Source organism: Arachis stenosperma, chromosome 4 (assembly GCF_014773155.1).
Source record: "Arachis stenosperma cultivar V10309 chromosome 4, arast.V10309.gnm1.PFL2, whole genome shotgun sequence".
Lineage (NCBI taxonomy): Eukaryota > Viridiplantae > Streptophyta > Magnoliopsida > Fabales > Fabaceae > Arachis > Arachis stenosperma.
Genome location: NC_080380.1, coordinates 5,262,190 through 5,288,543, shown reverse-complemented (window position 1 = coordinate 5,288,543; position 26,354 = coordinate 5,262,190). Strand labels below are relative to the sequence as shown.

The 26,354-nt window shown below is 29.6% G+C and overlaps 2 protein-coding genes and 1 pseudogene across 5 annotated transcripts; all 3 read left to right on the top strand.

The window, feature by feature from the left end:
- The first annotated feature begins 807 nt into the window (after positions 1-807).
- On the top strand, positions 808-5,718 carry LOC130976219 (uncharacterized). 4 transcript variants are annotated; one of them, XM_057901015.1, is made up of 7 exons: positions 808-1,251; positions 2,157-2,190; positions 2,794-3,065; positions 3,460-3,564; positions 4,609-4,864; positions 4,973-5,050; positions 5,254-5,718. In XM_057901015.1, the coding sequence occupies exons 3-7, from the start codon at positions 3,027-3,029 to the stop codon at positions 5,385-5,387; spliced, it is 612 nt and encodes a 203-aa protein (XP_057756998.1). In that variant the 5' UTR covers positions 808-1,251; positions 2,157-2,190; positions 2,794-3,026; the 3' UTR covers positions 5,388-5,718. The 4 variants fall into 4 exon arrangements, with proteins under 4 accessions (XP_057756998.1, XP_057756999.1, XP_057756996.1 ...); XM_057901016.1 differs by having other exon boundaries at positions 2,152-2,190; XM_057901013.1 differs by having other exon boundaries at positions 2,140-2,190.
- A 45-nt stretch (positions 5,719-5,763) lies between these two features.
- Positions 5,764-10,273, top strand: LOC130976218 (suppressor of mec-8 and unc-52 protein homolog 2-like; annotated as a pseudogene).
- Positions 10,274-14,036: 3,763 nt separating this feature from the next.
- On the top strand, positions 14,037-17,288 carry LOC130973217 (transcription factor MUTE). Its single transcript, XM_057897652.1, has 3 exons — positions 14,037-14,190; positions 14,922-15,314; positions 17,063-17,288. Exons 1-3 carry the CDS (start codon positions 14,095-14,097, stop codon positions 17,150-17,152), a joined length of 579 nt encoding a protein of 192 aa, XP_057753635.1. The 5' UTR covers positions 14,037-14,094; the 3' UTR covers positions 17,153-17,288.
- The last annotated feature ends 9,066 nt before the right edge of the window (positions 17,289-26,354 follow it).

The following is a 26,354-nucleotide window of genomic DNA, read 5'->3' as shown; positions in this document are numbered from 1 at the left end:
AAACCCAGCCGGTTTGAAAATTTTATTTTTTCCTTCCTAACACGAAAACAACATCGTTTCATTAAGAGAGAGAGAATAGCCCTAACCTTAAACGACTGCTTGAAGGCTTCTCTTCCTCACCATTTCACCAGTCTCTAAGTCACTCTCAATCACACTCCAACTCCATAACTCGTGATCGCCGACCAGCTCCTCTGCTTCGTCTCGTCGGCTTCGGTGCGTCTCTGACATTGCGCCGTCGCGTCTGTGGCTCCCCTGCACTGCACCGTAGCGTTTGTGGCTACCAAGCAACCTTGCTATCGCGTCTCCGTGCTCCGCGTCCTTGTCCTTCGCTGCTGCCTCCCCTTCCCTCGCTAGAGTCTGCCTCGTGCTTAGACAAGTTGGTCTTCTCTCTTCTCTACCTTCGTGTCTTCGTGAAACTCACTCTCGGTTTTTATTTTTTTATTTTTTGTTTAGTTATTCAGTTGGGTTATACTTTGATGAGTGAGTAACTGATTAATTATGTTGATTATGAATCTATATAACGTTGATTTGAATTTGTGAATTTCTGATTCTTGTGGAGGAAGAAAACATAAACCAAGGTTCTAAAAATCATACTGAATTGTTCGGCTCAATCGGATTAACTGAGAACTGATCTTTTAACCGGTCTAATTAACCTCTAAATCGTCTATTAAAAATCGGTTATAAACCAATTGAACCGACAGTTAACCGATGAACCGACAGAACCGGCCGGATTTTTTGAAGGCCCGGTTCTCCCCTTCAGCTTCAAAACGGCGACCCCCTCTCCCTTCTCTCTCACTCTCACATTCTCAGAATCTCAGTTTCTCACCAAAATTCCTAATTTCCTAACCCTATCAGAGTAAACACCGCTGCCACCGTCAGTCCGCAGCCGCCTGCTCGTCGTGAAGCCCCACCAGCCACCGTCTGCCCCCAGCCGCCGCCAATCTTCTCTTCCTCACCGTCTCTGTGCTCAACGCGAAGCCCCACCTGCCACCGTCACCCCCAGCCGCCGCCACTCTTCTCCTCCTCACCGTCTCTGTGCTCGTCGTGAAGCCCGCCTCCGTCATCGTCGTCATCGGCAGTGACAGAGGGTACCGTCGTCGTCGTCCTCGATCCTTTTCATGCGCATCCTCTCCTCCGTTAATCTCTGCCCGGATCCTCGCCGTGGAATCTCTGCTCGGGGCCTCGCCATCGCAAGCTGATCCGCTTCCGAGCTCACTCTGTCACCGCCGTTCCTCCCTCGCCGTATCTCCGGTAAGCCACTGCTTCTTCAGTTTCAATTTCCAAGATTCTGGCTTCTGAGTTTTGTTTTTGTACTAGATTCTGAGTTGGGATTGGGTTCTGAGTTGGGTTGTTGCTTATGTGATTCTGAAACTTTTTGCGTGTTAAGTTTGGATTGTTTTGGTTAGTTTTTCTGTTTCTGGATTCTCTGGATTTGGATGTTGAGTTTTCTGTATTCTGAGTTTTTGTTGTTGAATACATGATTGAAAGATTTTTGTTGAAATTTGTTGTGCTTCTGAATTTTTTTTGTTGCTTATGGTTTGAATTTTTGTGTATGTGTAAGTATGTGATTCTAAATTTTTATTGCAATGAGAATTCTTGCCGATTATTTTGTTATAATTTATAAGTTAATTAATAATTAATGATAAAATATGAACAAGTTATTATGTCAAATTATAAAAATTTGGAATTTTGTTAGTTTAGAAATTATTGAATTTGTATATTTGAAATTGTATATCGAATTTTTAATAATTTTATTATTATTTAATCAGTCGACCGGTTCTGTTCTCGCAACCTTGAGATAAACACTGAAAGTTCTTTGTGTGAAATCTTGATTCTTGGTGTGAAATCCTGATTCTTGATATGCGATTGCAAGTTTAAATATCACTTTAAAATTTAACTCAAAAAGGAGATTAGAAATTTTAAAAAATAAAAATTTGAGTATTTTTAAAATTATAAAAATTAAAAGTATGAATAACTTTTGTAATTATAAATAATTGTTAACTGACACATCAACGTTTAACCTTAACGTTAGATAACTCAATTGATAATTGATCATTTTTGTCAAAATTAATCCTCTTAATTTTTTGTTGTCGATAACATTTTTATCAGTGTCTAAATCTTTTGTTACTAAATTACTAGTGAATCTGTTAGTCCAGGCTCCAGCGTCGTCTTCTCCGGTCACTTAGTCAGGTTAGTCTATAATTTTTGGGAAATGTTATATGTTAAAGTGTTAATTGTTTTATTTTCTGTTCAATTTTTGAAATTATACATTCTTAGTTGTTGTTGAATAAAGTAATCTTGATCACTCTGAAGCAATCGTGCTGTTCAATTTTTTAAATATTAATAGAATCTTGCTCTTATGTAAAAGCTAGATTTGATTTTGAACTGAGGATCTTCTATAAGCTAATTTTGATTTTTAACTTCAAAAATATTATGCTATTCATTTACTATGATAATTCATGGTAGCAGATAAACGAAGAAAAAATTGAAAGAAAGCTAGAACTGAATTTTACTAATGGTGAGATTTAGATTTGTATTAGTGGTACACACTATATATAAGATAGTAACTATGAAGAAATTATATGTAAACTATACTCTGATTAGTAGAGTAATTAAATGGATACTCTGCAGTGTTATATTGTTTATATTGTTTTATTTTTTTATTGTAAACTTCCATTTTGGGGACATATTGCTTGCAATGTTAATAAATACTCTGCAGTAAGGTCTTTCAATTGTACTAATTGGTAATAGCCACATTGATCTTTACGTCTAAATACTGTTTTAAAAACTCAGGTGAACGGACTGGCGAAGAAGCAGGTGTCACAATGAAAGGTGACATCGACTGACAAAGAGGAAGGAAGTTGTTTTCACTAGTCACGACTGGCAGTGGCGACGCCGATCAGAACGCGGGCAGATTTGACGATGAGAAATTGAGAATTTAGAGCTCCTTCCACTTCGATTCGGTTACCTAATTTAACTAATTTCTCCGTATACAACTCCGTTTCCATTTTACGGCGTTTACCGCCATGGAAGCCACCGACGACACAGAATCCCCCGCACCGATTGTACGAAACTCCTCACATCTTTCTTTATTCCTCAATTTTATATCATTATTATTCTTAAATTGATCTAGCTGCAATATTTGATATGGTAGCATTAGGCAAAGAATTTGAGTAGGGTTCACTAGAATTTCCTTGTTTATATGAAGGTATTGGTAAGTGAACTGGTTTCCTTGCTACTGCACAAAGATATTAATATAGTGAATATGTATTTGATCAACCCTAGGTCAATCTGTATTGGTATACTGGAAATAATTTAGTAAATTGGGAAAAGCATTGATTTGGGCCCATTTCCTTTTCTTCTAGGTTCCTGAAGATAACTATGAAATGTGTTTGCCTTCACCATCCTGAGTTCATTCAATTATTAGTTTCATTGATATTATCTAATTTCCTTTACCAGGCCTCCCCAAAGTTAGCGGGAACTGTTAACTGGGGTACAACAACTGTTATTGGAATATTTGCTGGCATGTTATACGGCGGCAGCAAGGAGGCAGCTGCTTCTGTTGTAAGTTCTGATTACAAGAGGCCTCGATTCCTTTTTCTTTTTTTCCCCCCATATGGCTATGAGAGTGTTTTATGCTGAATACAGAACGGGTGTTACTGCTAACATCCAGACTACAATCATGGATTTCATTCTTTACATTATAGAATTCAATGTTGCGTGTAACTCCGTGTATGAAAGTGATCTTCTTTTGCATACTGTTAGATGTGTCATGAATAACACTTTAGTGTTGATGTCGAAAGAAAATTTTTTTTCTTTTTGTGTGGATGCAGAGGATTTATTTTCCTTGAAAAACTACTTGTATATAACGCTAAGCTACCTTCCATAACATGGTAAGAAACTATTTAGAGTTAAATGTACTTGAACTTTATCTTTGATATTGTTTATTCATAATCCAAAAAATGTTAGAGTTTTTGCTCAATCCTTCTTGCTTGATGAGATTTATTTTCTTGGGGAACTAGTAACATCAGAAGGAAGGTGTAAATCAATCCATTAGTGTACCATAAAGATGTCAAAAGATTGTCTAATCCCGTCAACAGGCTGGCATAAAGGTATACTTGATCCATTTGTAGGTTTTCAAGAGCTTAAGCTAAAAAGGCTGGAGTTGTTTTAATTTGTTGAATTGTAATTGCAGTACAAAGAATAACTGAGTACTTACTTTCTTAAATGAATGCAAAGATGTTTCTGTTTTGTCACAATAGATAGTATATATCCTCTTTATTCATGTCATCTAATGTGAAGTTTCACTCTTTTCTACTATTTGTATAAGCTTGTTTTCCTTTTAATGCATTGCTATGAAGGTGAGGAGATAAATACCTGACCCACTTCAATAATCAATAGATGGAATGAATGCTAATATCTGAATGCAAAAATAAACCTTGCTAGCATTTTCTTTAGACAGAGAAACAAAACCCATGAACATAGTGCTATGGTTTATCTTTTCTTTGTTGATTAAACATTCTGTTGTCAAGTATGTGAAGGTGGAGGTTTTATTCTTTATTATCCAATTTTAGTCATGGTATTTATAAGGTCCTTATGTTTTGCTAGAGCAAGGACGCAGAAGTGACATTGAAGCTTGGAAGTACAGAAGACAAACGTGAGCAATATCGTTTGATGAGAGATGCTATGGAGAAACGGTTCATTAGGGTTACACGGGGCTCAATAGTTGGAGGAGTACGCCTTGGAATGTTCACTGCTGCATTTTATGGCTTACAAAATCTACTTGCAGAGCAGCGAGGTGTGCATGATGTTTTTAATGTTGTTGGTGCTGGTTCAGCTACTGCTTCAGCTTTTGGTTTAATATGTAAGAAATGATACTCTGCCACTAGACTCTTTATAACATGGACTGAATCACAAAAAAAATTCATTTTTCATTCATTTCATTGTATTAATAGATTGTTTCCCTTTTTAGTGCCAGGATCACTACGTTGGCGAGCTAGGAACATGATGCTAGGATCAGTTTTGGGAGCAGCATTTTGCTTTCCTCTTGGTAACATAGCTATATTTCTTGATACTTTGTCAGCTCAGATTGTCTATGTGACTTTTGCAGATGCATAAGTTTCATATATAATATGTTGTGGAATATAATGCTGTTAGAAGCATCACTTGATGCTCAATCTGGTAGCAATTTCTCATATTCAACCAAGTTTTCACTATATTTGTTGAAAGTCTTGTCTCATGATACGTTGGCAGGTTGGCTCCATTTGAAGCTGATAGAAAAAGCTAATGAAGGGAATCAAGCTGCAAATGAAAACTTAGATAAGAGAGACATAAAAAGTGGTGTTAGTGCTGCAATCGAAAGGCTTGAAAGCAATTTACACAAATGAAAGCTATTTGGCTACACAGAGGCATGCCTTCTTGTTTCTATTTTTCAGGGTTGTCAAGTAATCATGCAATGGAGGATGTGACACCACTGGGAATGGCATTGCTGTCCACTTAATAGGAGAAAAAGTTGTATTAATTAAATAATTTCGTTGACCAAGTTGAGTCACACAGTTCTTCCATATGAAATTATGATGCTATTATTAATTTGTTATTATGTTTTTAGTCTTGTTATTATGACTTATGAGGCTATTGTACAAAGAGAAACCTATACGTCGCAAGTATGTCATATCCAATTCATGTTTATCGTAAAAAAGGTCTTTTTTTTTTGGTGTACCATTGTTTTTACTAGCTCTTCCGTGTTTTTGGACAACATTTTTGCCAATTCTACGTTTGTCTTCATTGATTGGTTAATATTCAGGTATTAGAATATAAGCTTGAAAACCAAGTTGGGTTGGTCTAGTGGTTAGCTCACTAGTCCGCTTAAGCAAGTGTCGAGGGTTCGAATCCCGCCTTGTGCATGCAGCAACCTACTGGCCAGCGGCAAATCCTTAAATGGAGCTCAGTACTGCGGCGGATTAGTCCTTGGCCTGCCGGGCTGAGGGATACCGTGGAAAACAAAAAAAAAAAAAAGAATATAAGCTTCAAGAAGGTAACTATGCCTTTCCACCGTTTTGATATTTGGGATGATTAGCCCTTGTATGAATGGATTTCCGACATCAATGAAGCTTATTCAGGAACTTATTTTCAATTGTTTATTGCAATGATTGCCAAAGATAAAAGGGGAGAATTTTCACTCGATGAATACCTTTATATTTGTAGTTTGACTTATCTTTATTGAGTAGAGTAAACAAAAAATGGAGGGTTGCTTAAAAGTTTGCATCGTGTATATGATGTGCATACTTACTCTGATACTGGAAGTTGCACAGGGAAGAGAAACCAGAAACACCAAAATATAGAGATCGTGCTAAAGAGCGTAGAGAAGATCAAAATCCTGATTATGAGCCTACAGAGCTGGCATTTCACGCTGTTGCTCCTCCTGGTACCGTAGATTTAAGGTGAGTTTTCTACTGTTTATGTTATATTCTAAGATGCACGGACATGGGACATGGGACACGTCGACACGCAAATTTTAAAATCTTATATGACACGGGGACACATATACATATAAAATATAAAGTATTTTTTAGTTAAATTGTAATGATATTTTGATATTTTATTGATATTAAAATATAAATTAAAAATTTTAATTATTTTTAATGTTTTATTTTAATGATATAAAGTATCTAAAATATTTTTTCTTTTAATAAATAATAATATATACTATATCTAAATTTATTTTAAGAATATAGATTAAGAATAAAACTGGAAACGCTGACACGTGATGGTATTTAAGTGTGTCCAGGCGTGTCTAGAGAAGAATTTTCTTTTTTACTAAGACACAGTTGGACATAGTAGACACGCGTGTCGGACGAGTGTCGGTGAGTGTCGTGTCCAAAATGTGTCCGACACGCGGACACGACAACTCAGCAAAGTGTCCGTGCTTCATAGGTTATATTTGTTATCTAATATCACATCATTCATCTTTTAGTTAACTCGGCCAAAATAAGATGAAAAGAAAAAAAAAATTATGCTACCTGCCATTGCTTAGTCTAGGGGCAAAGCTAGATGAAATATTAGAGGGGGCAAAAATATTTACACAATAAAATAAGACTAAAATAAAATTTTAAGGGAGAGCTAAACTGAAATTTACATATAATTTACATGTAAAAAATTAAAATTAGGGGGTATCGCCGCCCTTTCTATGTATGTAGCTCCGCCCCTGGCTTAGTCTACTAACAATCTGGTAATGTTTTGAAGGTCAGCTGATGCACACAAATTATCCATTGAAAAGAGCAAGTACCTTGGAGGTTCGTATTCATACTCTTAAATATGATTGAGTTTTGCCATCTTTTTCACAAAGAAATTAATATGATAGTATGTTTTTCATTGTTTTCTCTGAAGCTTTTGATATCTGGATTGTTACAAGGTGCTTTCGAAGTTGTAATGTAGGATTCCAGTGCCATGTTCATCCATGACCTTTCTTTTTCTGTTGTGTTATTTTTGTTTTTTATTATATCGCCCTAGAATAGAGTTTTTGCCTCTACTATTGTAGACATGACTGTAAAGTCAATATATATGTGAACAATATTTAGTGTAACTTTTATTGAATATTGACTTACTTATGCTAAAAACAGAACATGTTGCATTTATTGCTTTTGGGCAGGTGATGTGGAGCACACACATTTGGTCAAAGGTTTGGATTATGCATTGCTGAACAAAGTTAGAAGCGAGATTGACAAGAAGCCAGATGCTGTGGATGATGTTGAGGGGAAACCTAGGTAACTTTAGTCCAGAAGTGTCAGTGATAGTGATCATTTTATTGTAAATCTGTCAATTAAAACATTATTAATTATTATTTGGTTTTATTTTTTAATGAATCTAAGTTTTACTACCTGCTTTTGATTTGCCAACAGAGCATCTAAGGAAGACCAACAAGTCTCAATTCGCACATCAACTGCAAAGGTTCTTTACTTTTGTTGAATATTTACCGACAATATGAACTAAAGCTTTTCCCCCTCCTATTTTTATCAGTTTGAATGTGAAGTTTGTGCTCCAATTCATGAATTATTGTTGCTTGCTTCTATTAATATGTTTCAATTCTTTAATTTTTTTTCCCTCCTTTCAGTCAGTTTATCAGTGGATAGTGAAGCCTCAGACCATCATAAAGACAAATGAAATGTTCCTTCCTGGTCGAATGACATTTATTTTTAACATGGTGAGAATTTCCATGTACTTGATAATTGACGTGGTTTTGTTCTTTATGATATGAGACTCATGGTTATTGTAATTCATGCTTTGTTTGTGCAATTATTTGTTTATCATGCTTGGTGTGGCCATTAGCATGTTTGATTGCAAGTACATGCATATTGGGCAATATACAGCTTTCATCTTGTGTATCCTTGCAGTAGTTGCTTATCTCCTAGTTGCCGATTCCTCTGTGGCACTTTTTCTCTGCATTTTATAGCTCGCCTAGCATGTGTCGCCTCATGTACATGCCCTTTTTTTTCACAGGAAATGGTTACAGTTAGCGTTGATGGATCTGTTCTAGATTGGATTGCTAAAATAATGTCATATCTTCGTCTTGGCTCTTCTGGGAAGGTTTTGAAGAAGAAAAAGAAGGAAAAAGATGCAAAAGGTAATAACTGCAATGAGCAGTTCATCTGGAATTTTTGGATGTTATTGTGTAGAGTATATGCTTTATTGTATCAGGTAATGCAATTTTCATAAAATCTTCTCTTGCAGTATGGTTTACTGAAATTTATCTGACTTTGTTCTAATTATTATGTTACAAACATCATATTATGATGCTGTTCTTAAGGTCCTTTTTTTTATCTTTGTATTTGCGAACATTTTTGTTTGTTCAATCGATCGTGCTTATACTTGAGTCAATTATATAAGTTGTATTTAACATACATCAATGGTAAGCAGTTTTATATTTTTTACTTTCCTCCTTGTTCATTTTTAATGTCAAAGAAACTTTCAGGGAGATGTTGGAGAGGGAGGCTGCTACCCTATCTTTTATATAGTCATATATTTTTGATAATTTATTGGAAATATTAATAGTTAATGTACTCTTGGCACCATCCATTTTGAACACAGGAAAGAATTTGGCTGTTGGTGAGGGTGTGGAGTATGACGTACCTGGCAAAGACTTGAGCCAAAGTCCTCTCTCTGAGGACATGGAAGAGTCTCCTAGGAACAAGGACAAACCTTCATATTTTGCTGACCTACTTATGGTCCTGTGCCACCTGCTGCACTCCCTCAAGCATGGCAAGAATCGGTAAGTTGGTGAATATAACTGGAAATTTCATGTTTAGTACCTTGTCTTCACCCTGATTTTTAGAGAAACATTAGAGTGTGGCTTTTGAGTTGAGTTTCTGCCCTCATTGATCTGACTCTTGTCTCAGAATGAATATGATGTTATGCAAACACAAGCCTTGGCTGGTGGCTACCAAGGAGAGTGGCAGGAGTACCAGTATGCTGAATAGCTGGCTTACCCTGATCAATACCTTCAGCAAGATATGCAGACTTATGATTTGCAAGCGGGTTTAGATATGCCACAAGATCCGCGTTTTATGACACAAGAAGAGAAAGATCGAGGTTTGGGATCAGTATTTAAGCGAACTGAGGGAGAAAGATGCCCGAGAAAAAGACTCCAATTTCATTTCTGAGAGTTATTCTGAATGTTACCCCGGGTATCAAGAATATAACCGTGAAATAGTGGATAGTGATGATGAAGATGACTTGTCCAAAATGGATATGGGTGGGAGGGTAAGTAATTGCATTGACAGTTACCTTATTTTCTTATTATTAAACTGGCTGCAGTTTTTCATTTATTTTCAAGTATATTATATGTTTTCCTAATTTCAGAAAACTATAAATATGAAAACATATTAATAATGATTATACTAATTTTTATTCTCAAGATGACCCTTTGAGAAGAATCATCATGTTGATAACCTGTTTGTATTAAAAGTGATAATAATGAAAATGTGCATTGAACAGGCAAAGGGTCGACTTCATCGTTGGGACTTTGAGACCGAAGAGGAATGGGCCACTTACAATGAGTAGAAGGAAGCAATGCCAAAGGCTGCATTCCAGTTTGGTGTGAAGATGCAAGATGGCCGGAAGACACGGAAGCAGAACAAGGACCAGAAGCTCAATAACGAACTGCATAAGATCAATAAGATACTTGCCAGAAAGAAGATGGAAAAGGATATGGATGGTGATGGTGGGGGCCCCCCACTATGATGATGAGGTACAACCTGGAAAGAAGCTTCGAATATGAACGAGCCTTCCATTTGTAACCAAAGATGATGAGAATAGAGTTATTTCTGGTTTCCTGCTATAGAAATCTTAGTAGTTAATACTTAGTTTGTGTGAGTTTGAGGTTTTGTTATTCTTGTTTGTCGTCTTTTTTTTTTTTTTTCCCTCTCTCCAAAGAGCCAACATAAATGCCATCTAATGGGACAATAATCTACAGAGCTGTAAATTGAAACTATTTCTAGTATTTTTGCCTACAAGTTTCTTCGAAGGAGGATGGAAATGAAGAGTACTGATATATGTGGCTGTCCATTCCATAATCTTTTATTTTTTGGTTATTATACACTACGCATACACCCTTTACTCACACACACTATGGTTTCTTAAACTACATATAGATATGCCATCTAGGCCTCTGCTGTGAGAAACCATAATCTAATCATCAAACTCTTGTTATATTTTATACCCCTAGTAATATCTTTGATAAAATTGTTCTGTCCAAACTTTATCTAAGGTCATTTGTAGGCAATTTCCCCTAAGGAGCTAACAAATATGGTCAGCGAAAAGCAAAGTTGAGCAAAATATGTCAACCAAATTCTAAGTTGCAGACAAGCAGCGATGTTTGGTTGAATTTGAAAAGGGTGATTTCGTGTTGGTGAAGTTTCAACCTTATAGACAGCATTCAGTTGCTTTGAGGAAGCATAAAAAATTGGCGATGCGCTATTTCGGGCCATTTAAGATCTGTCGTAAGCTTAGTGCCGTGGCTTATAAATTAGCACTGCCTCCTGAAGCCAAGATTCATAATGTTTCACATATCAGCTTTAAAGAAGTTTAGGGGTGAGAAGGTTGACCATTATCTCCCCCTTCCTCTATGTACAATAGAGTTGGGTCCTTTATTGGAACCGCAAGAGATTTTAGGTACGAGAACAGTCATCAAAGATGGTAAAGAGATTCTTCAACTGCGGATCAAATGGGGTCAGTGGCCGAGTGCCAACACGTCGTGGGAGAGTGCTGATGATTTGTGCCATACTTATCCTGATTTCAACCTTGAGGACAAGGTTGTTGTTGATGAGCGGGGTAATGTAACGAATGGGAAGAAGCCAGAACACGCTGAGGTTAACCAGGCTACTTATACAGAAAATAGTAATAACAATCATGCCTTAGAGTCACATATGTTGGAGGAGGAATTAGTTACAAGCCAAGGACAGATGACAAGCATAGGGATAAGACCCAAGAAGAAGTACAAGAATGAGAACTACTAATAGGTAGTTAGAGGAATACGTTCGTTAGCGTGATGTGGTCCTTGGGTGAGGAGCGTGGATTGTCTCTAATGCCATTCCTTCACAATTTTTCTTCTCTTCTTTATTATACTGATTCTGTTCTTGTACTGTACTGTTTGTACATGAGGCTTTAATTCTCCATAGTGTGTTATACCTGCTATTGCTATTCTCTTCAATAAAATTCATATTACACCCTTCCATTTAACTGGTAAGATTTATTAAAGAAATATTTAATTTTTTTTAAAGTATATGTTAACCTTTTTATATTTAGAAAATTAAAATTTCATATACCCATATTTATTACTTTTAAAAGTTATAGATACTTTTAAAAATATTATATTTTCTAAATTATTATATATCTTTTGTATTCTCTTTCTTTCATATTTTTTTATTTTATTTCTTTTTTTTTCGTTTATTACAGTATTTTCCAGTCTGATAGACCAATGATTAATTCGTCACAATATTGAGTTTTATTAACGATTTATCATTGGCTAATGAATTATTATATATATAAGGCGAAATTCGAACTCTAACACTTATTAAATAAATTAATAAACTAATTATTAAACTCAACTTTTTACTATTCCTTTTTAATTAGGACAAATCTTATTGGGCTGGACAGCACCAGCGCTGGGCCCAACAAACAGAAAACCAGATTTGTTTTGCCATGGAATACTTTTATTGACACGCTTAGTGTAAATCCAAAGAAGTATATCTAGGCTAATTGGGTCTGCTAGACCCATTACACGTTGCAACTCAAAAGTAAAACCGTAAACGGAAAAAACCCAAGATAAAAAAAAAAAATGAAAGCAAAGGGGCCAGATTTGGATCATTATATTGAGTTTTTCTGAATGGATGTTTTCAATTTTTTTAATTTCCTCACTTAAAAAAATATATATATATATATAATCTCTTACTAATATATAAAAAAAATTTAAAAAAATATATAGAAAATTAAAAGATCATATTTGATTTCTTTAATTAAAAAAAATGAGAGAATTTTTTTTTGTGATTTCGATATTTTTTACAAATGACATGTATATTTTGAAATGAACAATGTTACTTTACTAATATTTTTTTATATATTTATCTTGAATTTGAGTTAATAATAGCTAATTTTTATTTTTTTATATTTTACAGATTTAATAATTGAATAATATTACATGACTAAAAATTTATTATTTTTTATCAATACTTAACTAACAAAATTATTTGTATAATAAATTTTAATAATATAAAAAAATATTAATCTAAAATATTAACTAATATACCAATAAATTATAACTCAAATAGTATAATTTTTTCATATTTACCTAAAAGTCACGAATTCAAGTGTCACTCCTATCTTTTAGAAAAAAAAAAACTAATATTAAAAAATTATTAATTCTCCGATATTTCGCTTAATAATTAAAAGAATAATTACGAGGATAATACTCTCAATCATCACTCATATAACAATAGTAAGAGAGTATATATCCTATCATTGTATTAGGGAGATAATGGACTATTTGTATAATGAACTATTGAATTACAAAATGAACATCCTTGATACTATCTAAAATAACCATCCGAGTACTAGAGATAATAAACATCTTCCAAAAAAATTAAACTAATTTTGGGTTGATTAAGAATCGAACTCTTGATCTTTTGAATCTAAAACTCTAATATTATGTCATGATATCACTTATCCCAAAAGTTTCAACTGATGAAAAAAAAGTAATACTAATAATTATATCTCTAATACTTCATAAATCTCTATTACAAATATTTTATTGGCTCCTCATACTTTACCTTATAAGATATAAGATATTTTCATTTTAGATTTATCCATGATGCTGTTACCTGCATTTAAATAACAACAACAAAATATTAGCTGACACTAAATCTTATAGTTTAATTTTATGAGTGTTCAAGACGATGATTTAACTAATAATAAATGGGATTTTGCTTCTCTACAATGGATTCCTTCGCTATACACCTCGAGAAAAAGTTTCAACAAGTTAACCCAAAGAAGTTTGTTTTAATTAAATACTCTATTTTTCGGTGGATATATATTATCTATGTATGTATGTAGGTGGATGCAAAATGATGAAGATTTCGGCAAGGCATGCATGAAGGAATGAAGAAGAGTAGATAAAAATAAAATAAGAAGCTAAGAATGCATGGGAAATAAAGGTGATGAGAATGAAAAAGAATAACAAGGTTGAGGCTAAGGTTGATGGTATTTTTTTAACTCACGAGGGCACGTAATTGTACGCAATATCATAAGCGTGAGACGCGTAATGTTTTATAACCCAAGGTATGTGTGCGTGTGTGTATCTTTTTTGTGCAAAAGATAATAATGTTACTACTAATGCCTAAACAATACTTCACGAGAAAGCAACCTATGACATTTATTACCAAACCATATAACATTATTAACATACATACATAGTTCCTTGTCTTCTCAGGACTCTTCACTCGTGTATAAATAGCGCAAACTTTGATTCCTAGTCAACTATAGCTCATAAAGAAATTAAACAAGCTAAACCCTATATACAATTGACAAGTCCCTTGATCCAAAAACATGTCTCACATAGCTGTTGAGAGGAACAGGAGGAAGCAGATGAATGAACATCTCAAAGTTTTGAGATCCTTAACCCCATCTTTCTATATTAAAAGGGTATTAACTCTTTTATTTATTTACTTTTCATGCACTGCTATTATTAATTTTTGCTCAATCCTCTATATATTTTTTTTCTTTTCTTTTAAGATTTGGCTTTTCTAGCATCTAAATGGTCTATGAGAAAATCAATCCTTTGAAATTATCCAAGTATTGAGATCATCAAATTTCTATTGTTTCTATGTTATATTTTAGAGTTAATTATCAAAATAGATCCTAAAAAAGTTTGGTGCTAACAAAAAAATTCAGAAATGCTATTTGTACACTAAAATCAGCTATTAAAATTTGTCATAAATATTATTTGTGTATAAATACATGTGTGGTTTAATTTATTTTCAATATATGTATGTGTATATCAGTATGTATTTTATAGTGGTAGCTGACTTTAGTGGCTAATTTTGATATACACATAGTATAACCTAAAAAAATTATATCTAAAAGATAGAGTACTTTAAGAATTGTTTAGTAATAATTATATTTATTCATGATTAAACTATTGTCTTATATCCTTTGAATTCTTGTTTAGCCATCTATTATTAGTTTAAGTAAAGGTAAAAATTTAGGTATAATTAACTTAATTAACTTAATGTGAAATTAATAGTTAATAAGAGTTATTAGATGACAATTTAATTAAATTTGTCAAATTATTTAACAATTCTAAACTATCAACTTCATATGAGATAAAATTATAACGGCGTTAGTTATTTGTTTTCTTTGATGAATGATTTTAGGGAGATCAAGCGTCCATAATAGGGGGAGTTATAGAGTTCATCAAGGAGCTACACCAAGTGCTTCAAGCTTTGGAGTCCCAGAAAAGGAGAAAGAGCCTAAGCCCTAGCCCAGGCCCAAGCCCAAAAGCGCTGCAGCCGGCGTTTCAGCAGAATGATAGCCCCACCGGAATGGGTGGTGGTTCCTTTAAGGAACTAGGAGCAAGTTGCAACTCTTCAGTTGCGGATGTGGAAGTTAAAATCTCAGGTTCTAATGTGATCCTGAGAGTAATTTCCCACAGGATTCCGGGTCAAGTTGCAAAGATCATTGCTGTTTTAGAAGCACTTTCCTTTGAAGTTCTTCATCTCAACATCAGTAGCATGGAGGATACAGTTCTCTATCATTTTGTTGTTAAGGTATAAAAAATCCCTTCAATAATTCATAATCACTTTGCCTTTTATTTTGTTTAATTAGGTTAAGACATATATATAAGGTTTAATTATAAAATTAGGCTTTTAGAGTTTTAACAAAGTTGGACGAATAAAACACGTAAATACACCATTTTCATAAAAATAAAATAGATAAAAATTTACATACAATTGTCTTAATACGAGTTATTAGTTGAAAATTGTTAGATGATTTAACATATTTGATAAAATTATGGTGAAATTTCAGGTGCAGTCAATTTTATGTAAAGTTGATAATCGAGAACCGTTAGATGAAAATTTAGTCAAATCAATCAAATTATCTAATGACTCTCAGTTATTAACTTTATGTGAAGTCGACTGTATCTGAGTTTCTATTTAAAATTATTATTTAACGATTTTTAATTTACAATTTTACATGAAATCAATTGTAATTGTACGTGTATTTTCACTTATAAAATAATATTACATGATTAACAAAATTTAATTTTTTAATATTATAAATTTTAAATCTTAATAATTAAAAATAAGATGTTAGTTAAAGTATTAATCCCTAATATCTCTACTAAATACACTTAAAAATCATTGTTTGAACTAGGCGAATCCATGCATGGATATTCACTCATGAATTTACGTTTGATCTTCCAATTTAGGAAGCTTATTAATTAATTGACACATGCACATAAGCTGAATAATATATGACAAACGGAAAATAAAAGAAATGATACTTGGATCGATTTATTAACGGTTATGATCAATGTTGGTAATGGATATCTTTCCCTTTCTATTTAAAAAACTATCAACTGTCTTTGATATGGAAATAATAATTCGATAAATGAATGAACAAGAGAAAACTTTGTTCCCGAAATACCTAAGAATTGGACTAGTTAATTTGCTGAAAACGTTGATTAGTACTAACCTGTGTACATGTGCAGCAAGAAATAACATGAATGTATGTATATTCCTGCTACCGAAGCTGTTGGTAGTTGGTAGTTAGAGTGAGTGTGACCTCTTACTAGGTAGTAGGTAGTAAAGTACGTGTCTACTTTACGTGTCATGCATATAATAAATAAACTACCTAATATTAATACCAAAATTTTGATCGCCAAGTGAAAACTGAAAATAACATAATTTATTATTTTTTTGTTAGTATTTTTAGTTATCAATCTATTTTTTTAATTTAATAATTTAATAATATATTTTTGTCATATTTTTAAATATTACTGATTAATTATAAACTAAAAATATTTAAATTCTGCTGGTTTTCTTATTTTTTTAAAAAGAATTATAAAAATTATTAATGCTCTAAAAAAATTTAATACAAAACAACAAATAATATTATATATGAGTAAATGACTTTGATTTGCAGTTAAAACAGATAATAACTTTACATTATATTTTAATTATGAATTTCGTTAGGAAACCAATGAAATATTTGTATAATGTGTACAATGGGCTATTTATTTAGTCCAATATGAGTTAAAAAATGAACATCCAGAATAAAATACTACTAATTTCTCAAATACAATACATAAACATCTAATATCTTACTGAATCGAACATTTCTAAAATCCCCCAATTATACATATTGTACAAATACTTTATTAGTTCTCTATACTTTCTCTTTAATTATTTATTATCTCACATAAGATATAAACTTTTCTCATACTAATATCACATTAAATTCAATAATTATGTTAGAAAGTGTTAATATGTAACTTTGGCATGATCGAATGCAGATAGGGCTGGAATGTGAACTGAGTCTGGAGGAACTAGCAATGGAAGTACAACAAAGCTTCTGCACAGAGGCTATTATCACTGCGCTCTGATAATCATGTAGCATTTCAACATAATATAGAGACTCTATTTCCAATCATTTGTCAAATAAAATATAACGGTGCATGAGAGAGACATGCACAAAAACCAAAACGTAGGGTTTTATGTTTGTCATAGACTTCATGACACTAGAAAATAGATCCATATGTTATCATACGCATGCAATCATCATCATGGTTCATTCATCGTGCATGCTGTGTATCTGTGGCTTAGATGAATGAATGATTCCATCTACTTTGTATCAACTACTATGGGTGTGTTTGGGTTCACGTTGAGGAACAAAAAAGTTCGTTTGAACGTCTTGAACGCTATATTGTTATGTTTGGCAATTTTTTGGAATTCCTAACCCAGAATTGCTTTCACCTGTTAACGTACGTTCATGAGAAGCTAAAATTTATAGTCCAAAATATATTAAATTAAAGAGTACTCACAGAACTAAAATAAATTATAAAATCTTTTCTTCTTGTTTAACATTATAAAATGTATAGTACTCTTTTTTATATTTTTATTTCTTATTATTTTTTAGTTCATATGAATTTTTTTTATCCTTTACTGTTCTTTATGTTTAATATGTAAGGTGTCTTTTTTATTTTTATTTGACTTTGTTCTTTTTTATTTTTTACTTATTTTTATCATTGACCTTTTTTATATTATTTTTCAGTATTGTAATCTCTCATCTCTCAGGTATGTTATTAATTTTTTTATGATATTTTTTTATTTCTTGTTCATATAAATTTTATTTTTCTTTTTTTTATGCCTGTATTTATATTGTTGGTTTTATATGATATATATTGTTGATATATATTGTTCATATGAATTTTATTTTTTCTCTTTTATTATATTTCTTTTATTCATATGATATATATTGTTGGTTTTATATGTATTATTCATATGAATTTTTATACATGAATTCTCGTTTTATATTTTATTATACTTTATTTTTATTTTGGCTGAAATTTTTTATTTTTTATTCGACTATGTAAAATTTATAATTATAATTTTCATATATTATATTTTATTGTAACTTTTTTTATAATATAGATTATTGATCCCATAAAAAAAACAAACTAAATAAAAAATATTCATAAGTATTAATAAAATTATGAATGTTGGATGTCAAAAAAGTCTTATAAAAATAAAATTATTGAGAGTATGGTATAAAAAGGTAACATATTTGATTAAATACTCTTATATATATATATATATATATATCTAAAATTTATATTTGTTTTAATAGAATAATGAATAACAATGAATTAATAAGTAAATATTAACTTTATTATAAAATAAATTAATAAGATATATTCAAATATTTAAAATAAAAATAATAGAATAATATAAAAAATTATTTTAATTGATGTCTCTTTTAGTAATTTTTCATCTAAAGTGATTTTAAATAGTATAACCCAAACAACATTTATTTTACTATAATCAATTTTGATATAAAAATTGCCAAACATAAATCACGTTAACACAAACTTACTTTTCATCAAAAGCAAGTTTGCAAAATCACTTTTATACAAACTCTCGTTTGCAAACTGAAATCCAAACACACACTATATATACTATCATTTTTATTCTAAAATCCCATTATTTACTTACAACTATATTAGATGTATATAAAAAATAAAATATATATTAAAAATGAGTTAAATGGTATATATATATTTACATATAAATACATATTAATTAGTTTAGTGGATGATTTTTAGTATATATTTAATATTTTTGTATTTTTTCAATATATATTTGTATGTCCATAGTGCAAGTCTCTTATTTTTATTTTTCCGTTTGATTTACTTCCATTTATTCCGTAAGAGTTAATATATTACTTCGTTAAACTTAATTAGATCTTGCTTGTTACTTCACACGTAATATAATAGGGTCATATTTGTCAATTACATTCATTTGTACCATTTCTTTTACCTCTTTTCTTATTGAAGAAGGATGGTGACTAGTGCCTAGGAAAAAATTTATCAAGTGTGGATTTTTGGTTTCTTAGCTTCCAGTCATGGTTATCAAATTCTGTTATAACCAAATCAACTAATTCAACCTATAACTTACAGGTTGAACTAATAATTGAATTCAGTGATTTCATATATATTTGATTTTTGGTTTGGTTTTAATAACTATACTTTGAGTGATTTAGGTGGGACAACATTCTTTAGAGAGATATGATTGGTAACTTGTCTATACTTCATAGCTTAGCGTAGGACTGGTATATCAGAATCAATAATTGACAACACTCTTATGTAATGTTCCATTAGTATAAATACGGAAAGGGTCTAGGGCCAGTAACTTTTGTGTTTTCTGGTCAGTACTTAACTATCAAAACAAAAATAAGTGATTTTTCATTTTTAGATGTAATCTCACACCATTAAAAATACTATTGATGATCAATTAATAATTACAAAACACCAAAATTACTGTTCCATAGCATTCATCGTATAAATACTGCTTATAGCAGTGGTGTATTCAATTATATTCCTGTCACACATACAATAGTTCACTTCTCTCATTCTTTACGCTCTCTCTATCTCACCCCATGCAAAAAAAAAAAAAAAAAAAATATCTTCCAGTGTCTTCTCTTTTTTTTCTCTTTTTTTTTTTTTATTTTTTTGGTCAAGGAAGGTCTTCTCTTGAACTGGGCCATTTTTATCTTTTTTTTTTCGGGTAAGGCCGGATGGAATTGACCCAACTCAAAAACAACCCATACCCATGAATTCAAACAATAATGCAACTGAAATTTAGTTCAAGTGGCAAAGTTATATACTTCTTAATATTCTGTATTTGGGTTTAAATCTTGACAAGTGTGCCATGTTATGAAAATATACTCTAAAGTACAAAAAATATGTATATTTTTTACTAATTTAATAAGAAATATTCATAACTAAAAATAATCTCTCAGTTATGGTAATTGAAACAGAGAAAAATTAAAATACCAAATGAATCAAAAAGACGGTCACAAGAATAAAAAAAATCCATTTTATAGAATTTAAAAAAATTTATTTAATTAAAAAATATTAATAATAAATTTTTTGATATTATTATTTAGTTTTTAGATATTAAAAATTATTAATATTAATATTCTCTAGTCTTGGGTTGGACCTCCAAACATACTAATTATTATTCTCATGGGCTGGGCTTGTGATATCTTAGTTATTTTTATTTGGGTCCAACGACATCGTTCAATACAACGAAAAAAATTTGGGAGATGTTATTAAATAGTCCCTTCATATATCTCAAGAATAGAATGAATATTTATAAACAACGTTATGCTATTTATGATAACAATAATGTTATATGAATAACTTTCTTTTTCTGTACAACTAAGGGTTAAAAAGTTTTTATATTTGCACTGGTTAATGACTCAAGAATATATTTCTAATGTAAATATAAAAAACTTTTAGTCCCTACTTATACTTAAGTTTGAGACATATTAACATTTTGATCTTCATCTTGTGATATGCTTACCATATATCTATTACTCTGTTATTATTAACACTCTTTACATGTGAGACAGCTGCAGGTTATTATGAATATGAATTATAATACTCAATAAAACATGAGAAATATTACACGGTTAAATTATCCAAACATATGAATCTATATATATAACAAAGATCAAATATTTAAATTGTACCGAAGAAATTTTAGATCGATTATTTTAGTTCTTAAAAAAATTTATTATTCTAAAAGTCTTAAAAAAAAATTTTTGTTAGATAAGTTGATTCTTGCATTACTTTAAATAAAATTTCTAACATGTGTATTGGATAAATAAATTTTTAGTTTAGAAAAAATTCAACTCCAAAAAAATAAAGACAATTAAATAGTACATTCAAAATGACAACAAATATAAGGTGAAAACGTATGTTGTTTTTACAAAAAATTAATAATTTAGTATTGTGAAATAATAATTTAGTTAAATATGTTAAATTATTAATGAAAAAATGTAACGCTCTAAAAAATTTGGATGTTTAAATTCTAAATTTTAAATTCATAAATTTTAAACGCTAAAATTCTGAAATCTAATTCCTAAATTATAAAATTTAAATTTTAAATTTTAAATATAAATTATTCACATCAAATATAATATTAAAATTTATTTAATTAATAAAAAATATAATATTTTTTTAAGAAAAAGTATTTAAAAATAAATTTAAATTATTTAATAATTTTTAACTATAAAATTTATATAAAAATAACTATAAGCAAGTTTCACGAAAGTATAATGTGTCCGGTGCAATAATTTTTGGATATTTCCAAAATAAGAAATAAAATAAAGAAGGAAAAACCGAAAAAGGCAATATGAATTGATTTAAAAGGATTCGAATATTTGAAATAAAAAAAAACAAAAAAAAATTGGATGGTGTTTAATAAAAAAATTTACTTTTTATTATTTTTTTTATTTAATTTTAGTTTTATTTATAAAATTAAAAATAAAAAATTATACTTTATTCTCTTAAGTGTTAGAAAAAATGGAGAGATTCATTTTCGATAATTTGTCGGTCGAGAGTGGAGGGGGAAGAGAGGGATCGTACAGAGTGGGGCGCACAGGTAGAGAATAAGGATGAGAGGAGCACGTGGGACTTACGTGGCACTCGGCTAACTGACAATAACCGTGACTATCTCCTTTCCTATTTTCTTCTCTCCTCCACTTCCGTGTTGCTCTCTCTCTCTCACTAAATTTAATATTTTTCTATTTTTGTTTTACAAGGTTACTAAATAAATAAATAATAATAAATAAATTTCTGATTTTTTATTTAACAAATAAATTCTCAATTAATTAAAAAATAAAAAAATTATTTTTTAAAATATAAAAACATCTAAATTTTTAAAATAATTAATTTTAATATATAAATAAAATTTTGTATATACATTGTGTAGGTTAGCTAGGTATCTTCTGATTCTTCTCCCTCTGTATGTGAGTGTGCACCGATAATGTAACCAATAAAATGATGAATTATTGAATTGTATCTCCTCTGCTCTCAGCACCTCTCTTCGGTCGTTAACTTTTAACCTTTTTGAACCCAATGATAAATTTGAACGTAACCTTAAATTATCAAAAACAATTTCTTATAAAGACATTAACTGAAGTCGGTGGTATAATTATTAGCAAAGTAGCAGTGCAACTAAATTAAGTCGACCAAAATTAGTATGCTTTGTAAAGAAGTATATATACGCCAGCTCCAAAACTGCTAATATACATAGAAAGAATTTCTTGCAATATGAACATTTATATATGACCAAAATTTATTGAATCTTAATTAAAACACGCACTATATATTACCAAACACGCGTTAACAGGTTCCTATGGAACTTTATTACTTTTATAGAATAAAGGTGGTAAATTATATACCTCTTAATATAGCGTATTTGGGTTCAAAATTAAGAGAGAAAAAGAGAAAATATTAAAATTTTTTAACTAATAAAAAAATTACCACCATCAAACTATTAAATTTGAATAATATGAAGTAAAAATTAAAAAACAAATTAAAATAATAAATTCAAAAGTTTTTTATCTTTTTTTATATAGTATTTTATTTTAAGTAATTATTTTTTATGGATAGTATTTAAATGACAAATAAAATAGTAAAAAGATTCGCATTAGTTATAAAAACTAATGTCATTCTTACAGTACGATCACATTATTTCAAAATATACAAAATAAAATAATAAATTATAGTTTAATTAATGTGCACAATAAAACAAACGTAAAACTTATATAACAGCAGTCAAATATAAAAAATAATAACAATCTTTTCTTCTAAAGTATTATATTAAATTGTAACTTAAATTTATAATTATTAGTTAAAAACTTATAATAATATACTATTTTTATTATATTAATTAAAATTAATATATTTTGATATTATTTTTTAGAATTACTAACATTAAATTTTGATAATTTGAACAAAAAAATTTAATGTTTTATGTCTTAAATTTTTTATTAATAAAACAATAAAATTACTTAACACGCATGTGAATAAAAAATTATTTTTACATGTCTAGATATACAAAAGAGACAAAAATGAATTCTTTTAATAACACTTTAACAACTCATAAAAGTTAACATAATTGATAGTTATAAATCAAAGTGATATATCAAATTGAAAATTGTGATAACAGTACTTCGTGATAAGTAATTATAATCGGGTGAATAAAACGTGGGAAGAGAAAAAAAAAGAGAAAGGAGAACAAGGCAATATAACAATTGCCCTGAAACAATGATAAATATGTGTATAGAAAATAATAGTAAGAAAAATAATAGTGTATAATACAATGAAGGAATATAATAAAAATATAAATTAATAATTTAAAAAACGTAATAAAATTAAAGATAATTTAATAAATTAAATATAAAATTTAAAATTATTTATGAAAATAAAGAATGTTTTGAATATAATATTTTACCTTTATTTTATAGCTCAAATGACACTTTATTTTCACTTAGAGTTTTTGGATTCGAATCTCAATCATAACAGTTGAAAAAAAAAAACTTATATATAATGTTTATAAATAATTACTTTATAAATGTTTATCTTGATTTTATTACAATAATAAATTTTTTTAATATTTTATTTAATTTAAATTTATAAATTTTATATGTTTTAAAATTTAAATAATTGATAAAATTTTATATTTATTTTTAAATATTATTTATTTTAAATTTTTAAATTATTTTATCAAATTTATAATTTTAAAAATAAAATTATAAAAATTAGTCTCTTAAAAACAATAAAAAAATAGTTAAATAGATACAATAGTGTGTGTTGAGACGCTAATAAATAAATAATTTCAATATATGATCCCTTGAGATGATTTCAATAATTGAATGTAGTGTGGAGGTGAGTCAGCTTGAAAAGTCTTTTAACTTAAACTTCCGTGAAGTTGCTATGTTTGTTATTAATGGGAATCAAACTGAAGAGTTAATATAATAATAGCAAAATTAGTTTACCTGAAAATTGGTTTATAAAATGATGTAATGAAATTATATTAATTTTTTGTGTCTGTAAAAATGGTAAATATTTTGTCGAAAAAAAAAATGGAGCGTAGCACTCTTTAGAATATTTTAAATTTAAACTATTATTAGTTAAAAATATAATAAATAGAGAGTTTTTATTCAATTAATAAAAAGTATAGGACCTCATATTTAATAAAAAAAATTAAAAAATGTGCCACATATCTAAATGTCTAGTAAATTAAATATGAAATAGTTATTTTAATTTTAAATTGCGAAAGATATGGTCATTATTACTGATTCTTTAATTTAATCCCAAAAGAAAATTACTTCTAGCTAGTGTAATTTCAAATGAATAACATTTGTTTACTTCAGAGAATAAAATAAAATAATAATAGTTACTTGTTAACCTTCAAAAGTTACAACCTATGCTAAATTAGTTATATTATTTTGATATAGAATAATTATATGTATTGTTAAAAACATTTGTTACAGAACATTAAAATATGCATAGGGAAAAATATAAGAGTGGTAAAGTAATTATACATCACACAACAACATAAAAACATTTAAATGTCCAAAAAAAAAAAAAAAATATCATAACAACAAAGAGTGATGTGACAAGAGAACAACAAATATAACTAAAATAAATATTCTCAGTGGGCCACAATAACCAAACTTTTGATGCGAGAATTGTAAGTTAATTTTTTTTAAGTTGTTTTAAAATTTAAATTGATAGGTATAAAAAATTAATTATTAGTTAGTTAATTTTTTATTATAAAATTATTCTTTTAATTTTATTAGAGTTCAAAATTTACAATTTAATAAAATAATTTTATTAATATTAAAAAAAAGTTACCTCCCTAAATTTGATTCATTTAAATTATAACCACGGTAAAAGTTTCTTGAAGAAAAAAATTGTTTTCAAGTAAAAAAAATAATTCTAATTATTGGACTTGATCATGACCACTCAGAAAAATTAGTCTAACAAGATATAGCTCTAAATTTCTTGGACACCGTCAACATTAGTTAATATCTAGCTGTTAAGCAGATGTACATAGTGAGTGTTAGCTGTTAGTAATGATGCTTTTCTATAAATATAGAAAGTACCATTTGCTTTAACGGAATAGCAATATATCATGTACGGCACGGTATCAACTCAAGATTGTCTTGTTCTATGACGCGCAATTCCAGAAATATCCCAGAAAAATAAGTAGAATAACGATAATAGTAGGAGAAAGCAGGGCTATGTGATCCGTTTGAAAAATTTTGGAAATATTTTTTTTAATTTTTGATTTATGAAAAATAGTAGTATTAATGTTTGGTGTAATTTTTAAAATTAAATTGTAATTTTTTAAGAAGTTATTTAAGAGTTTATAGAAAAATTAAAAAAAAATGACTTTTCTCATAATACTTCTATTTTTCATCATATTTTTATAAAATAAATACTTTTAAAATTAAAAATTCAAACACAAAATAACTTATTTATAAGTTACTTTTAACAGAGTCATTTATTATTTAAATTATTTTATCAAAAAAAAACTTAATTAAATTAGTTATTCAAACTGGCTCTAAATGGTGAAGGGGTTCATCGGCTACATTCAAGTCGGCTTTGAATGGCTTGAAACAGATGGGTGGGCTGTTTGATTCTTATAATATTAAAAGAAGGTGGACCAAAATTAGTATTTGGATCCAGGTGGAATTTTTTTGGTATTGGTAATCTAATGCTAATTGGATTAGTAATATTCGACAATTCAAACCATTCACCCAAACTCTGCATTGTTATCTTCATGTGCGAACCAAAGCTTCAATCTTTGTTCTTATTGATACTAAAATCCATCTTCTTCCATACATTTATGGTGTGTTTGTTTGAGATGAAAATGAGAGGAAGGAAAAGGAAGGGAAAGAAATTGGAAGGAAAATAGTTAGTTTCTCTTGTTTGGTTGAGGAGAGAAATGGGAGAGGAAGGAAAATGGATGGAAAAATATTGGTGGGGTCCACTAATTTTTTTTCCCTCCAACAATGGAGAGAAAATGGAGAGAAAACTAATTCTCTCTCTACTTCCAATATTACCCCTTTACTTTTTTCAATATATTTTATAATATAAGGGTAAACATATCTTTTTATACCATTTCTTTCCTTCTTATTTTCCTTTCATCCAAACACATCTAAAGAAAATAAAAATTCACTCAATTTCTTTTCTTTCCTTTCTTTCCTTCCTATTTTTTTCCTCT